We start from the raw sequence: 16,845 nt of genomic DNA on the forward strand, positions 1-16,845 counted from the left end.
TAATACTGTATTATCCCACTAGAACACTGCGCTCCCAGTATGCAGGCTTACTGGTGGTCCCTACAGTCTTTAAAAGTAGAATGGGAGGCAGGGCCTTCAGCTATCAGGCTCCTCTTCTATGGAACCATTGGAGTTTTTTGTGCTTTCTCATCTCACAGGAAAACCTGAGTCCCGGGCCGAGCCTTCGCGGTCCTTCACAGTCCTGATGGCATCCTTCCCTGTCTATTGATGCTTATGCTTGTTGTGATTGTTGCTCTCCTGTCCCCCCTCCCCCTTTCCCTCTCTCTTTCTCTCTCTCTCAACCCAACCGGTCAAAGCAGATGGCCGCCCACCAAGAGCCGGGTTCTGCTTGAGGTTTCTACCCGTTAAAGGGGAGTTTTTCCTTACCGCTGTCGCCAAGTGCTTGCTCATGGGGGAACTGTTGGGTCTCTGTAAATTAAAGAGTACGGTCTTGACCTGCTCTATGTGAAAAGTGCCTTGAGATGACTTCTGTTGTGATATGGCGCTATATAAATAAAAATTGATTGATTGATTGAAGAATCAATCAACACAAAATTAATAATCATCATTAAATTCAGCAAATTTTCTACTTTCTTTTTAATGTTTATTTCATGATGTTTAAACTCACTCACTTCCCACCTGTTAGCTGCTTTATACTTTTTCATTATGTTACTGATCTCAGGTGTATTGTTGATTATTGATTACTCTCTTCATATTTAATCTTTTTAGGTTTGTGTCATGTGTTCTATGACTATGTGCTGCTGCTGCCTTGGCTTTAACTGCTGTAAAAGACGCTTTCAATTTCAGTAAAGTATCTTTCTGGTTATATAAAATTATATTTCACATTTAATATTCCATATTGACTCAAATTATTGCACATGCTGAATGCAAAGGTGTTAGCATGGACACTGCAACAAAATGGCCACTTGGGGGCAGCGAACCGAGCTGTAAACACAACATATTTCAATCTTTTCCACATTTCGACATGATGAACATGATGACCCTGTGGTCGCTTTATATGCATATATGATCTTTTATCGATCGCCTCATATTTGCATATTTTGCATCTTAAATGCCATAGAACAATTATCTGCCAAATAGAGGATGGAAATGTGTTTTTATAGAAATTTATCTCCATAAAAGAGGCCTCTCTTCCAGTTCTTGGGAACTTCAAAGGTACTTAAGGTACTTGTAAAAACATGAAGGTTCACTACACCTTGCTACAGTACATGTAATTTTCCATTTGCAGCTCATTGGAGCTTTAACTAAATCATACATTTCCCAGTGACAATTTATTTTATAGTAACTGTTGTCAAAACAATTGCACTGTAACAAGTCATGTAATTACAAATGTGAAATAATCAATGAAATGTAATCACTTTTATTTGTGTAAAAGAAAAAAAAAGTAAATACATTTTAAAATATCTATTGTAAAACTAGCGTTTGTACTTAATTGTTGCTCCTGCATTACAAGTAGGATTTCACAAACATGCAGATCCCATTTTAATTATGAATTAAAACAGTTTCTTTGTAGAAAATGTGGATGTTTTTGCTTAGTGGTTACAAAAACAGGCTGATAAGTGATTTCTCTTTTCACATGCACTGTTTTTCTCCATGTTAACAAGACACATAGTTGAATTGTCTGGATGAAATATATACTGTTGTAATTGGTTGTGTTTTACAGGTCCATTAACGTGAAGGAGAAATGGAAATAATATTCATTAAGCAGAAAAAATGTAGAATGTTTTTGTAATACAGTTTGCCCCAAAATGCTTCCTGAAGAAAAATAATGCTTCAGTTTCAACAAAGAATCCCATTAACCACAGATATCTGGCTAAATAAAAAATATACAGTATATGAATCAGATATTACAAGAAAACATCCTCTTTATAAACAGAAATGTTGTGCTGTACATAATTTATGGGTTCAGTTCACTCATTTATTCATTTAACGTACCTCAGTTTACTTATTTACTGCTCATGATTAAGTGTTTTACGGTAAATTTCTCAGCGTCAACAGACTTTGGTGAGTTTAAGTCCATTTCTATTTGAAAAATCTAGCCGGCTGGCAGGAAAGTAAACATGACTGGTGTATTTTAGGATGTATCTTGGACGAGTTATTGTAGAATGACAGTCAGGATCATGGTCTGTACATGCCGTGGAAGGTCACGGGGATGATGGTGTTGACCTCCGCCCTGGCGAGCTCTGTCAGTTTCATGGCGTCCAGCACCAGCAGGAAGCCTGGTCTCTCTGCCCCCGGCTTCACCACGATACTCAGCAGCACACCTGCAGCACAGAGACAGAGGAAGGGGAATATGTGTGTGTTCAGATAGCCTAGTTTCAAATCCCTGAGGCACTGCTAGTCATGCAAACTCCTATAGAACCGACACTTAAGTAAAACAAAATTGCAATTCAGCCTCATTATCAGGCTTAAATTTACCAGTTTGATTTAGGGATACCTTTATAATATGCAGGCACGGATTAGGATAAGAGTTAGATTAAACCTCTGATGTTTGTTCTCTTTTTTACTATACTAGCAGCAAGGCTCAAGGGTTTACAATGCCAGTTAAATATCTCAACAACTATTGGATGGATTGCCATGACATTTGCTACAGATATCCATTCCCAGATAATGTATTCTTGTGACTTTGGTGATCTGCTATCTTTTTCTGCAGCGCCAGAATGAGATTCCCATTTGTGGTTTTAAGTGAAATGTCTCAACAACCATCGAATTCATTGCCATGAAATTTGTTACAGACATTTTTAATGCCCAGATCATGAATTGTAATGACTTTGGTGATCTCTTTTCATCTAGCGTGACCGTGGAAGCATCTTTGGCTTGATATGTTGAGAGAGGGATATGGCATGCAACAAAGCTCATTGTTTTTTAACCTTTATTTATTCATGGGAGCTTCACTGAGAGCCAGACTCTCCTTTTCTTGATCACACTCACAGTCACAACCAGAGTCTGAGCCAACTGCTCCAGCTCCACTCCAGCTACAATGACCTACGTGTTACTCTTGAAGCTTTATGTGTGTGTGTATGTGTGAAAGTATAATTATGTGTGAGCATGTGTCCTACCATCGTCCTCCTCTGTAGCTCCTGGCGATGGTACAAACAGCGGCTCTGATGGATAACACTCGTCCTCCTGCCACACCCAGGTCTCTTTGGTCTGCACGTTCAGCTTGACTATCTACAGCAAGTCATTAGTGAACAACCAACAGCTGTTAATTAATCAACAGCAGCATCAATTATGTCACACGTCAGGCCTTAAAACTGTTTTTGTCTCCTTTTGTGAACAATTAAAGTAGTCCTACCCTGTCAGGGATGAAGTGGTTGAGTCCGAGACCGTAAGCGAAGGAATACTTCTTCCCACCACACAGAGAGTAGTTGATCTGTGGAAACTCAAAGGCTGAGAGACAGCGAGAGAGACATAATGCGGAGACAAGAGACCAAATAAAAAAATCTGTAAGCATAATTACAAAAAAAGAGGGTTTACTTCAGAGACAAGAAATAAATTGCATTGTTGTTTTTGTCAAGTGGCTGTTTCTAAAGTAAAGAAAGAACCTTTAAGTTAAACTTTTAATTAATTTGGGGTCTATAATATCAATGGTGCCCTAGTGGCTTGAGGCAAAGAAAGGCAATAAAGCATAAATGGCATTAAGACAAAATATAAAAGAAACATAAGACATTATAGAAAGACACATTTAAATAGAATTTAAAAGAGTTAAATGCAAAATAAAAATAAGCTAAAATAAGAGATAAAACAGGAGAATAAAAGTTACAGTGCAATGCAAGATATGAATCAAAAGCCTCAAACTTTATTTAATAAAGGTGAGATTTTGTAATATGTCATTACCATCTCTTTCTCCCCTCATTTCCTGTCATCTCTGTACTGTTGACGCCAGTAAAAGCATAAAAATGCCCAAAAAGTACTTTTAAAAAAGTTGTATGTAATGTTGTACGACATGTGTGAAAGTGGCCATAATCACGTAAGATACACAGAACAAAATACAAGTTGCACATTTTACAGCATATAAATATTTGTAATTATGAGATTGCATGATGTCATTGCATATGTGTGTGTTGCTTTGCACGTGTATGATTGTACTTTGTGTGTGTGATTGTGTGCTGTGTGTGTCACCTTGTCTTGGTCCAGAAAAGAGGACTTCAGGTTCTAACCAGATGGTTCCGTCGCTATGAAGAACAGCAGTAGCTGTAGTGTAGGGCAGAGAGACCAGGTTCTTTCCCTGCTCTTCCTAAACACACACACACACGCAGACATGGATTTTCACACAAACTGTTAGTACACTCCAGTCTGAGGTATAGTTTGCAAAGAATGTTAAGAAAAAGGGCCTGAACAAACTGATCCAGGATTAAGCTGCTCCACAAACCTAATTTAGAGCTAAATGATCAGACTAATTCAAGCCTGGTTTAAATAGTAATGATGCACATTGATTCTTCACAAAGAAGAAACTGAAATAGACAGGTGTGATGTTAACCCCCCTGGCCTCCAGCTTGACCTCCAGCATATATTAAATCATATAACATGATTAAATACAATTAAAACAAAACTTCCAAACAGTCAGAGTTTCCTTTATTGATATGTGGATCTTACTCTGGATCATTTGTGCTTAAACCAGCTTGGATCTGTTAGAAGCAACATGACAAATCAACTCTCAGAGATAATTTGCAAATAAGTATTTAAATGTACAATATAAACTGGTTTGTGCAAACGTCTTTAAAAAGTTTCCTTAATTTCTTTAATTTAGTTTATGTGACATTTATGTATCATGTTTGTTTTTATTTGTTTTTAATTGCTATTTGTTAATTCTTTCTTCTTCACTGTTAAGCACTTTGTAACCTTGTTGAGAAAACTGCTACATAAATAAAAGAGAGACAGAGACAAAATTAACTAAAACCTCAGTTTCTCCACCACATTTCATAATGACAGCTCACAGAACAATGACATACAAAAAGTAAACACATGAGAAATGATGTCACTAAATTGCAGTGTGTGTGTGTGTGTGTGTGTGTGTGTGTATGTGCACTCACACTGTGTATATCCAGCGGCAGTACGTATCTTCTGACCTCAGGCTGAGGAGCTCTCATCGCTGCTTTCTTCACCTCCTCCCACTCCTCCTTCAGGTTGGCAAGGTACAGGTAGTTGTACACAAATTCATGACTGTAGATAGAGAAAAAGATTAAAACCAGATAATTCACACAGACTCACGCACACAACGGCACGCTCACCCTTTCCATGTGCAGAGGTCAACAACAATGAATCCCTCGTCTTCGTAGGCGTTAATATGGTGAAAGAGGTTGAAAGCTGATGTTCTGAACTTGTGGCTGCTCAGATAAGTTGCTGGGTCCTTAGTGGCCAGATGGAACCAGGTCTACAATGAGACACACACACAAGTGAACAAAAGTGTGCAGGCAGTCACATGTAATCAAACAAATCCTACGCTCTCCGACTTACCCCCAAGCTCTCGTTGGATTCGAAGCAGTCCATGTATGTGGCTCCTCTGACGCTCCAAGCGGACAGGAACTTGAGCAGGTTGATCTTCACCGGCTGCTCCACAAACACAAAATGGTTGTCTGTCATACCGAAACTACGGACAGACGAACAGAGAGACAGACAGACACATAAATAACCAGCAGTAGCAACTTTTTGAGCAATCACAGACACAAACAGTGAGTTGGAGAGTTTTTTGGTGAAGCTCTGTCAAACAAGTACAAATTTAAAGCAGCAGCCAAAATTATGGGATAATCTTGAATAACAAAACAAACTTTAACAGTAACGTGAGTGGAGAAGAGTCATAAAGTCAGTAAACTAACTCAGTAATGTCCATTATACAGCAATATTTACGTAAAGTTTGCTAGCTAACATTAGCCACCATATGCTACTGGTCATACCAGACCAATTAAAGGCAATACTCTTTATTTTTCTTATGGTCAACAAGTATTGTGTGTGTATCCAAAGCCTGATACACCTTATTTCTCTGTGCTGAATACCGCCATTGTTGTCCAAAAACCTTTTAAATTGCAAACTAAACGTTCAGAGCACCAACGTTCTGGTTTTTGACTTATAAGGAGCATTTCTACATACGTTAACCTCAAGTTTTGGAAGTTTGAACATGTTTAACACAGATATCCGACATCATAACAGGAAATCACAAAAAGCAAGATATTTCCCCTTTAAGGTTGTAGCAGCAAAACCCTTGAGTGTACTGAAGTCAACAAGGGTGCAGCATTTTATTGCCTCTGAATTCAATTTTTTATTTGTAAAAGAAAGTATGTTCTATTTCTTTTTTCAAAAGTCACATAGTCTCACTTTAAAGTATAGACTTTGTCAAATATCACAGTGTATTTATGAGAAATGGGGGAGCTACCTCAGTACCTGTGTATGTAGGAGGGTTTTAACCTCTCACTGCTGGGGAGTTGAACCAGGACCTGGGATTTCTCTAAGGGGTCTGACTTGTCTGGAAACACAAAGATACACAGAGTCAGTGTGACGCTGCAGGCAACAATATTGATACTGACAGTCAAGTATGATATTAATGTTGTCTTTCCTTCTTTGTCTCTCTTTGTCCTCTCTCTTTTCATCTATTTATCTATCAAGGTTTCTTCCTTTCTTTTTTCCTTCCTTATCCATTCTGGCTCTATTATTATCTGTTCTTTCCATCTATCTATGTTACTTTTACCTCTGTTTCTCTATCTCTGTCTCTTTTTATTTTACAGCTATGTATGTTCCTTCCTTTCTTTCTTTCTTCCTCTCATTCTTATCTATGTTTCTTTCTATCTTATCTATCTATCCATCGTGAATTACTGTATGAACCAAACTGACCTTTCTGAGCAGGTGGGATCTTGACGATGTTATAGGCCAGACTCATGTTCTTGCCAAAGCAGTTGCCAATGTTGTAGACTGTGCCATCTGCATCCATGTGGGGATGGGCAGTCACCCCATTCACTGAGAGGTACTTACACAGGTCCACCTATAATATAAATACATGTACACAAGGCAGAGAATGAATAGAACTGGTGAAGAGTCAGAGTCATGATAAAGGTGTGATAAAATCTCCTGCTGCTTCATTTGTATGATGTAAACCAATCAGCTCTCACCTTCTTTAAAGTCTCCAGCGAATCTGGATCAATCTTGGTGATGTAATTGGTCTCTGTGACAGCGTAGAAGTCTTCACCGATTGGATAGACATTCACTAAGCAGTTATCGGTCACCTCAATGCCTCTGAAGTAAGTAAAGAATCTGCACAGATACATCAACATGGAGAAGTGGTAGTTAGTCGATATCCAGTCTTATTCTTTATGGACCGCACTGTTGACAGTATTCAGTATTTAAACTTCATTCATTAGTGAAAAGTTACACACATAAAGCTGACATGACTTGTGAATATACCTATACACTTGAGCCCCTTTTAACCTGCTGCACTGCCCAGAAGGGTCACGCACTACGTCCCCAGCAGGGCCCCTACTGAGTATGGGCCCTGGGGCGGCCGTCCCCTTTGCCCCTGCGGTCGCTCCATTTATGCCTATAGGTGTTCAATTGGCTTGAGAGCTGGTGACTGCGAAGGCCACAGCATATGATTCACATCATTTTCATACTAATCAAACCGTTCAGTGACTCCTAGCGAACCCATGACTTGGGACAGTCATCCTGGAAGAGACCACTCCCATCAGGATAGAAATGTTTCATCAGAGGATAAAGGTGATCACTCAGAACAACTTTGTATTGATTTGCAGTGACCCTTCCCTCTAAGGGGACAAGTGGACCCAAACAATGCCAGCAAAATGCCCCCCACAGCATAACAGAGCCACCAGATCCCCTCACTGTAGGGGTCAAGCACTCAGACCTGTACCAGTTTTTCCTTTAATTTCTCAGCCATCCGTATATATCGGTTATTGTAGGATGATATCAATAAATTCATAATGGGCATAAATTAAGACAGCAATTGGCCATCAAGACATGTTATAAAACCATGTATCTTTTTAAAAAAAACATGAGGCATTATCATTATCTTTGCAAACTGTTGATTGCTTGATGAACCTTCAACACTGTAGTTCGTGTTTTTCGCCGCTAGATGGAGCGTGCTTCTTGGTGACATCACCTTTATTAAATCCCAAAACTCCGACGGATGCAAGTGCATCTCGCCGGGTGCGGTGGCGCGCGCCTGTAATCCAAGCTACCGGGAGGCTGAGGCTGGAGGATCGTTTGAGCTCAGGAGCTCTGAGCTGCAGCGGACTGTGCAGATCGGGTGTCCGCGCTAAGTTCGGTATCGATATGGTGCTCCCGGGGGAGCCCGGGAACACCAGGTCGTCTAAGGAGGGGTGCACCGGCCCAGGTCGGAGACGGAGCAGGTCAAAGCCCCCGTGCCGCTCAGTAGTGGGATCGCGCCTGTGAATAGACGCTGTAGTCCAGCCTGAGTAATACAACGGGACCCAGTCTTTTTACACTCTGCACACTTTACAACAAACAGCTGTGACAACGCACGCGCTCAAACATCATGTGTTTATAGTTAAAACAGCTTCATGTTCCATCAGAAACCTCAGAAAGCAATGCTGTTTAGTTTGTCCCATACTGCCTCCACCTGGAGAAGACGAGCAACTACTATCAGTGCAGCACCACAGATACATATCACTATAACACTATAACTATATTGTGTTATAACTATTTTGTTATAAACTATAACACAAGTTTTCCAGTGGTGGAGGAAGTATTCGGATCCTTTGCTTAAGTAAAAGTACTAATACAGAAATGTAAAAATGCTCCATTACAAGTAAATGTCCTGCATGAAAAATCCTACTCAAGTAAAAGTACATAAGTATTAGCAGCAAACTGTAGTTAAAGTATTGCAGTAAAAGTAGTGGTTTGTTCCCTCTGACTGATATATTATTATATATGACATCATTAGATTATTAATAGTGAAGCATCAGTGTTAGAGCAGCATGTTACTGTTGTAGCTGCTGGAGGTGGAGCTAGTTTCAACTACTTTATATACAGTTAGCTAGTTTAGTCCAGTGATTCCCAACCTAGGGGTTTGGCCCATCCCAAGGGTCACCAGATAGATAGATTTATGTACATTTATGTACATTTATGTACTTTTGACACACTGTGCAGGACAAACTTGATTGAGATTTTTGCCACATCACTGGGTTCACATCACTGGTCTGTAATGTGTCAACAACAACACACAGCCTGTTATTAAGCACTTTTATATGAACACTGTTTGCCTGTTACCACTTGTCCTGGTTTTAGTCATGATCAGGATTTTCCTGTATGAGTCTCATATTATCCAGGTCTCTGATGGTCTGTGCTGGAGTGACAAGCTCTGTCATTTCTGCATTACGGTGGCACCTATTCTTATCTGCTTATTAGTTATTGATGATTTGAACACGTTAATGTCATGTTATGTCAACTTTATTGTCAAACTCAGAGTCCATTAGAAAAAACATACAATACATACATTAAAATAAACATTTTAAAAATCGCCACTTTTTTTTTTATATATATACTTCAAAAAGATATTCCCTCATTTGTTGTTTTGATGATGGTTTGATGACCCTATGGCACTGTCTCAATACCATGTCTTTCTTACACAGGAATAACATAAACATTAAACAGACATGGCGGTCTACAACACTACACACTTTAAGTTAATAAAGACTAATTATGGATGTTTCACTCACTAATTGTTGTCCCTGCTCAGCCTGCTCTAGTTTAGTGCAACGTCAGTCCACCATCCTCCATAGAGCAAAATAATCCGAACAGTTTAACAAACTTTGCACATATCACGCTCCCTTTTTAAAACTTCATCCTCCTCTCCTTCATGGTGGCAAACCTGCCAACCACTAAACAAGTGTTTATGTCCCGCTCAACGCACAGCAAAGTGAGGTTGGATAGTTTGGCCTCATCCACACACGAATGCATAATAGCTCTTAAGACTCAGACAGCTGAAACTTCGTCTGGCGAGTTTCATTCACCACAAACATAAAAAGACATGAATATTTCATATTTTGGCTCAAGTTTTCCACGAGGTCAGTCATAAACTTTGAATCACTGTTTCTGCAGACTTCACGTCACACGGAGTCAACAAGCAGCAATATGGACAGTGTCACTCTGCCATTGCAACCCACATTGTGGCCTAGAGGGGTCGCACACTACGTCCCCAGCGGGGCCCCTACTGAGCATGTGCCCTGGGGCGGCCACCCCCTCAGCCCCTGCAGTCGCTCCACTAATGGCTGCTATGTAACAAGCAGCAAATTGTAACTCTGTTTGGGACCATCTCATCCATTCCCGTTGTTTGAATGTTTCAATCCACAGAGAGCAGTGCAGCAGCTGTTTTCTGCACTATGTAATTGATTCGATTATGTCTGATCAATAGTCAGGGTTCAGGCTCACCTGGAGAAGATGTTTTTGCAGGGGTCTGGGTAAGCTGCCGTGCCAAACTCAGTGATGACAACTCTGTTCTCTGCCATGGCACGAACATATGCATCTGTCTTAATAAACCTGTGCAGAAAGATAACAAACATATATACCATAATGTGCCAGAGAACCATGAAGACACAAGATATTTATTTTCTATTCACCTTGAGTAAACTGTCTTATTATGAAATCCATGAAACACACCACTGATTCTGCTTAACAGAAGAATTTTTGTGGTCTGTGGCTCCAGTTTTGATTTTTAAAATTTTTTTTCCTTCCTTTGCAACATTCCAGTTTGGATGTGGATACTGTCTACTCTTTTCCTCAGCAGCAAACATCTGCACTAACAAAAATTAAATGTCAGATTAAAAGAAATCTGGTTACCAAAAAGTAATCAGTAGTTCGTGTGAGTAAATTTAATTCACGGTGTATAACAGACGTTAAAGTCATATAAAAACACAAAAGAAAGAAATGAGAGAAAGAAACAAAAGCAGAAAAAGGGAAGCGCTTTGTAAGATAATGAGCACTGTGCTTACTTCCTGTAGTAGGTCACCTGACCGTTCTTCAGGTCAAACTTGTGCATGAGAGCCTGTCCGTCAAACAGATGGTAGAAAGGTTCGTCCCCTACTTCGAAAAGACCCGGTCCCATCCTGAGAAGACTGCCGCCCAGCCATGATGGTAAAACACCTGCAAGCACACACAGAATGACGTATGCTGTAGTTTAGTGATTGTGTTTATATACACATGATTTATAAATATCTACATTTTGTAATAATGACAACCTCAATAACTAGCTTATAGATAGATAGATAGATGAGAAGTTTGATATCACTCTTGAGTGGAATCAATCTTCTTTAAGTCTCAACCAGAAAGCTACAAGTCCTTTAATGTTATACTAATTTCCTAGATTTTTCTGAGTAATTTGCAAGTATTTACTGTAATTTTTATATTGCAAAAAGGGTGGTGCAATTTAGTACGAATTATACAAAAAAAAAATGGAAGTGTGAAGTTGGTTGAGTTGGTAAGTACTCAATATATTTGGGTTCATATATAGTTGTATATTTGCAAAAATAAAACTTAATAAATTTGATTCTTAACTGATGAAGTTTTCAGTGTGTAGTTTTGTGTGTCAAACTACATATTAGCATATTTGATTCTTTCTTATCTAAAACTATAATGAGCACATTATATTGTTTACTATCAACATTACATGACCCTTTCAAAATAATGTCCCAATAACTGGAAATTAGTAGAAAAGTAACAGATCTCTCTGTTAAAGAATTGTTAAGAATATAATTTATTAAGAACTTTTGCAAATTGATAACTTCATTTAAACTTAAATTTAAACTTAAAATGGTTCAAATCATGTACAAAGGTATAATCAATTAGTACCTGAAAGTATCCAAAAGCTGTTTTGTATGTTCAAGAAGTAATTAGTGAGGACCAATGTAAAAATATCAATGTATTACAGTCAAAGGAGTTAATTTATGGAACAGCTGTAGTGAGGAACTGAAAACATGTGAAACATTTAGTAAATTTAAACAAATGTTTAAAAATAACATATTAAACAAATATGAAATGGACAATCAGAGAGAGCGACTGGCATAGAAGGACAGGCTACAGGATCTGTGAGCTGTTATGGATCTGTGTTGTTTTGTTCTGTATTGTTTTGTTTTTGTTTGTTTTGATTGTTTTGTTTATGCCTTGTTTCAATTGTTTTGTTTTGTTGTGCTGTTTTGAGCTGCTCTGTTTAAGTATCTGTCTCTTTTTCTGTGTTTATATATGTATGAAAAATTACTTTGTATATGCAAACTGAAAAAATAAATTCTAAATTCTAAATTTCTAAGTATAAAATTAAAGACCTGTCAAATAGAGCGTTACCTTGTATTTCCTGAAATGTCAAATTATTTCAACATTAGTGACATTAACAGAGACTCTCTATTGTCAACTATAAAATAAAGTTGAACATCCTGTTGTGTTTCCTACCAGTGATCTTAGCAGGTGTCGGTTCATTCAGCTCCTCCACAGTCTCAAAGATCTTCTTGTAGCCTGCTGCTGGATGCTCCACTCTGACAACAATCAATAACTGAATTTAATAAAAATAATTCCACAACATAACAAAACTTGACTTGTCACTTGAAGCAAATGTGTTACTGATAACAATAACAATGGCTCTGTTCTATTCAAGTGTCCCAGTATGTGATGACAGTGTGACAGCGAGCCAGCAAGCACAATACCAGGACCCTGAAACTGAGGCAGCTGCTTCTTTTCTACTGTGAAAGGCCTTTTACATTACAGTAACTTGACTCTCTAAACTACAAAGGAGCTCAGATTTAAAGTTCCCTCTTGAACTTGGAAACAACAGTTGGCAAAATAATATCTCACCACAAGGTCCATTTAGTTGCTGTTCTGGAGCTTTTGATTGCATCACACAATCTTCCACAGGAGGTGGAAGTGCGCAGTTGTTGTGGGATTAAAGTTTTTTAAAATTAAAATGTTGTATAAAATGAAGACTGCTCTACCTTTTAATTTATGTCCTGTTAAGATATATTTTATTTTCTTTACCTTGAGAAGCTGTCGATGGAAAACAATCATACTTTCTAAGATTTTTGGTCACCTTGTATCTTATATTTGGAAAATGCAAAATGCAAAAAAGAGTTTTTATAAGAAATATTGTTTAATGGACATTTTGTAAAGACTCAATCTTGGCTTATTGTATACAATTGAAGCACTGTTTTTGTTCTTTGTTTGTGGCCTGGGGTTGAGGGAATGATGAAATGTGTGGACTACATTGTTTGTAGTATCTGCTGTTCAATGAAATGGAAAATAATCATAAAAAAAATATGTTAGAAAGAAAAAGTAGTATATTGAAATAATCAAAGCAATGCCCAGAATATGGAAACTTGAACATCCAAACTCCATCTGCTGAGGAAGATTATGTGATATGGAAATCTGCAGAACAGCTACTGAATGGATCTTGCAGTGAGATTATTCTTTAAAAAAGCTGAATGGTTGATAAAATTTTCACGACAGGGTAGTTTTTGTTAGGAGGTAATAACTGAAGACAGGAACAAAGAAAGACAGCTTGGAGGATTGACTATTGCTGTAAAATACTAAATGATAATAAGAAATGGTGGGAGTTTTGCATCCAGAAAACCAGACCCTCACTTTGCCATTAGCCCTAAAAGACTGCACAAATGCTGTTTGTCTGCATCTCCTTTGATACCAGAAAACCAGCAAAAGATTTAAGAAGTCCAGAGGCTGCAGCAGAAACTCAGGTATTTAACCGAGGTCTTTTTCAACGGTGCAGATATCGTTTTTAAGTTTTATTGTGTGTCTCACTGCTGCATTTTTTTCCTGCTGCATTTGATTTTTGTCCTGTTTACAGTTAAAAAAAGAAGTGGAGGAAGTCTAGTGGAAAACTTTACATCATCATCCAAAACCCACACAGTTGACTCATCATCAAGTCTTTTTCTACAGAAAAACAAGAAACGTCACAGAGTGGCGTCTGTAAGCTGCTTTCTGTTATATCAACACATTTCAGCCTTGAAAGGTAATTTCCAAAAAAATGTGTTTTGTGTTTAAGTTTCTAACCTTGTACATGCAAAACCATTAAAGAAAAGAATGGGAAAGCTTTACTCACCGGCTGACCATGCTGCTGTATGTTCTTCACTCACTTTCTGTACACAAACATACACACACACAAGCTTGCTGAAGAGACTCCAGGCTGCATTTAAACCACACACAGATTTCTTGTGGCGACAGATTGAAACTGGGCCCCCTCCTCCCTTCTCCTTTTCCTCTCCTCCACCCCCTTCTTTCATTTTCTCCTCCCCTCCTCACTTCGCCATCTCTCTCTCCTCCTCTTTTTTTCCTTTCATGCCTTTTGCTCCGGAACTCCCACTTTTCCCTTTCCCAACTCCCTCTACTCTTCCTCCTGCAGCCCTCCTCCTCCTTCTCTGGTCTTAACCAGATCCGAACAAGCCAGCTTTGTCTTCTCTCCTTTCAGCCGTCTGGCCCTCGACTTCATGCAGAAATGTTCTCTGGGCCCCCAAAACAAGAAAACAAGTTCTTTGCCAACCTGAGAACACTAACACACAAACACCTACCAGTGATGTGGGGTCAAAGTAATAAAGTCAGCTTTTAAAAGTAGAGTGTTGTTGTTTGTACGTGGATATGCGTGTTAAAGGATCGTTTCTAATTGGTTCCAGACAGCTTAGAGAAACTATTTTAACTGGCGAGCTGCGGTGGGAGAGAGAGCAACAGAAAAAAAAGAGGGAGGGAGTGAATAATCGACCATGTCTGTCTTATTGTCTGTCTGTCTGTCTCTGTCAGCTTGACAAAAGAAAGCAGAATAAAAGATGAAAGGATGAATTAAAACAAATGGTTGCATTAATAAGAAAGGGCAGTAATCTGTCATCTGTTGTCTCATTGCTGCTGAGGGCAGGTTAAGAAACTGATGCTTTGTGAATTGTTTTCCTGTTGATGTCACAGTTTAAACTGCTGAAAATGCAATTTCAGAAGAAATTGCATGTGATTGCTGAAAGCTGAAATTGATTGCATTGCATTGCTGGAAGCTGAATAGTACTGAAATTCTATAGAGTAACTTAGCCTGCAAATGAGATAAAAAACTTACAAGGTATTTCTGCAATGTTTTTCATTTTTTTGTGCACATTTATATATTTATTTAACATTCTAGCAATATTTTATATAAATATTGCTAGAATGTATAAATGCAGATAATGTCTACAGTAAATATGTGTATTTTAAAAAAAATCTTTGTAGAATAACAAAAGTTTTTTTTACAGTTATTTGATGGTAAGTGTTTGGCAACTTTTGCTGCCAGATGTTTTACCATTTTTTAACTTTTTTTTTTTTTTTTTTTTTTTTAACTTTCTTTAAATTAAATTTAGTTTAAGTTTTTCTGTAAAAAAACAGAAAGTTGCCTTAATTTTACATTCAGTAATAGGATGTGTATTATTTGTATTTTTACATAGAATTCAATGTAATTTAACATTCAAGACCATTAAGTAATTGAATAATCCTGTTAAAAACTATAATATTCCATTATATTAATTAACAGATTACAGCCTTTATTTTATGGTGAATATTTTTAATAAAAATAATTTACTGTATTTTTATCGCATTTACACTTAATGTAGAAAAAACAAAAAAAACCTGTAAAATAATACAGTGAATTTCTGTGAAATAACTTTTCTTTTTTACAGTGCAGCAATGCACTGAGCTAATGTGACACAGCAGACAGTAAGCAAGATCAGATTTTCATATTAAGACTTTCAATTGCATAAAAGTAAGGGTTGCAGCTCCGACATTCTTATAATAATAAGGGGAGCTGGACTTGCTGAGCATGATGACATACAATATGTTTACAAAGTGTTCGAAGGAGGAGAGAATCTGTAAGTTTGAGAAATGGGAGACTGAGGAGGCGCACAGCCTGCAGATTGAGCTTGACAGCGCTCTCCCTATCAATTAAGGTTTAAATCTCAAAAACAAAAACTAGAACATATGGGAAATATATTTCTATTTTGACAGAGAGGAGGCTTGTGGCAACATTTTGAGGTATGATATGTGCTGAGACATTTTTTTTTTTCTGGTCTTAAAATATTTCTGCTCTACACTGTGTCTGATCCATGACACACTGATGAGGTCTGAAAACTGCTGTGAAAGCCCTAACTTTGGGTTTATATTGCTCCAAAAGTACAAAAGGTATCACAACACTGAATACACCTTTGACAATTTAAAGTTTTGTGAATGTTTTAAAGTTTGAAAGGGGTCTGTAGGATAAGGGATGTCTAAGAAGTTGAGATTCGAAGTGACAAAGGTTCCAACTGAGTTGTATAATTCCTCCCATAGACTGCTATTGTAAATTCTGATGTTTAAAATGTAATATGAACGTACTAGAATATGTCAAAAAACAGAAAAGTAATAGCACACATCTGCTGAATACAATCACTTTGCTATCTTAGTCTATTCTGTACATCTATTGCATGTTTGTCCATTCTGGAAGAGGGATCTCTCCTCTGTTGCTCTTCCTGAGAATTCTTCCAATTTTTCCCTGTTAAAGGTTTTAGGGAGTTTTTCCTTACTTGAATCGAGGGTTTAAGGATAAAAGATGTTGTATTGCAGTACAGATTGTAAAGCCCCCTGAGTGATTTGTGACATTAGGCTATATAAATAAAAATATAAATAAAAATGGACTATTGTGTTTTCAATATCCAATGAATTCTCCAGAACTCATCCTGAAGCACTTCTCTGCTTAGAAATGAGGTAGTTTTTAGTGATTACATAACACACAATGACCATGAAAATCACCAGATGACAGTGTTGCTGATTTATAACAATAACTCATTGATCATTTAGCGAGTAACTAAGAGATTCATGGTTTTC

The 16,845-nt window shown here is 37.9% G+C and overlaps 1 protein-coding gene across 1 annotated transcript; it reads right to left on the reverse strand.

The window, feature by feature from the left end:
* Positions 1-1,361: 1,361 nt before the first annotated feature.
* On the reverse strand, positions 1,362-14,222 carry LOC137187336 (retinal Mueller cells isomerohydrolase-like). Its single transcript, XM_067596160.1, has 14 exons — positions 14,081-14,222; positions 12,424-12,506; positions 10,974-11,124; positions 10,414-10,521; positions 7,122-7,263; positions 6,847-6,994; positions 6,400-6,481; positions 5,479-5,611; positions 5,253-5,395; positions 5,055-5,184; positions 4,144-4,258; positions 3,317-3,411; positions 3,081-3,192; positions 1,362-2,285 (listed from the first exon to the last, which is right to left on the reverse strand). Exons 1-14 carry the CDS (start codon positions 14,089-14,091, stop codon positions 2,140-2,142), a joined length of 1,599 nt encoding a protein of 532 aa, XP_067452261.1. The 5' UTR covers positions 14,092-14,222; the 3' UTR covers positions 1,362-2,139.
* Positions 14,223-16,845: the final 2,623 nt, after the last annotated feature.

The sequence above is a fragment of the Thunnus thynnus genome, chromosome 8, assembly GCF_963924715.1.
Source record: "Thunnus thynnus chromosome 8, fThuThy2.1, whole genome shotgun sequence".
In the NCBI taxonomy this organism is placed as follows: domain Eukaryota; kingdom Metazoa; phylum Chordata; class Actinopteri; order Scombriformes; family Scombridae; genus Thunnus; species Thunnus thynnus.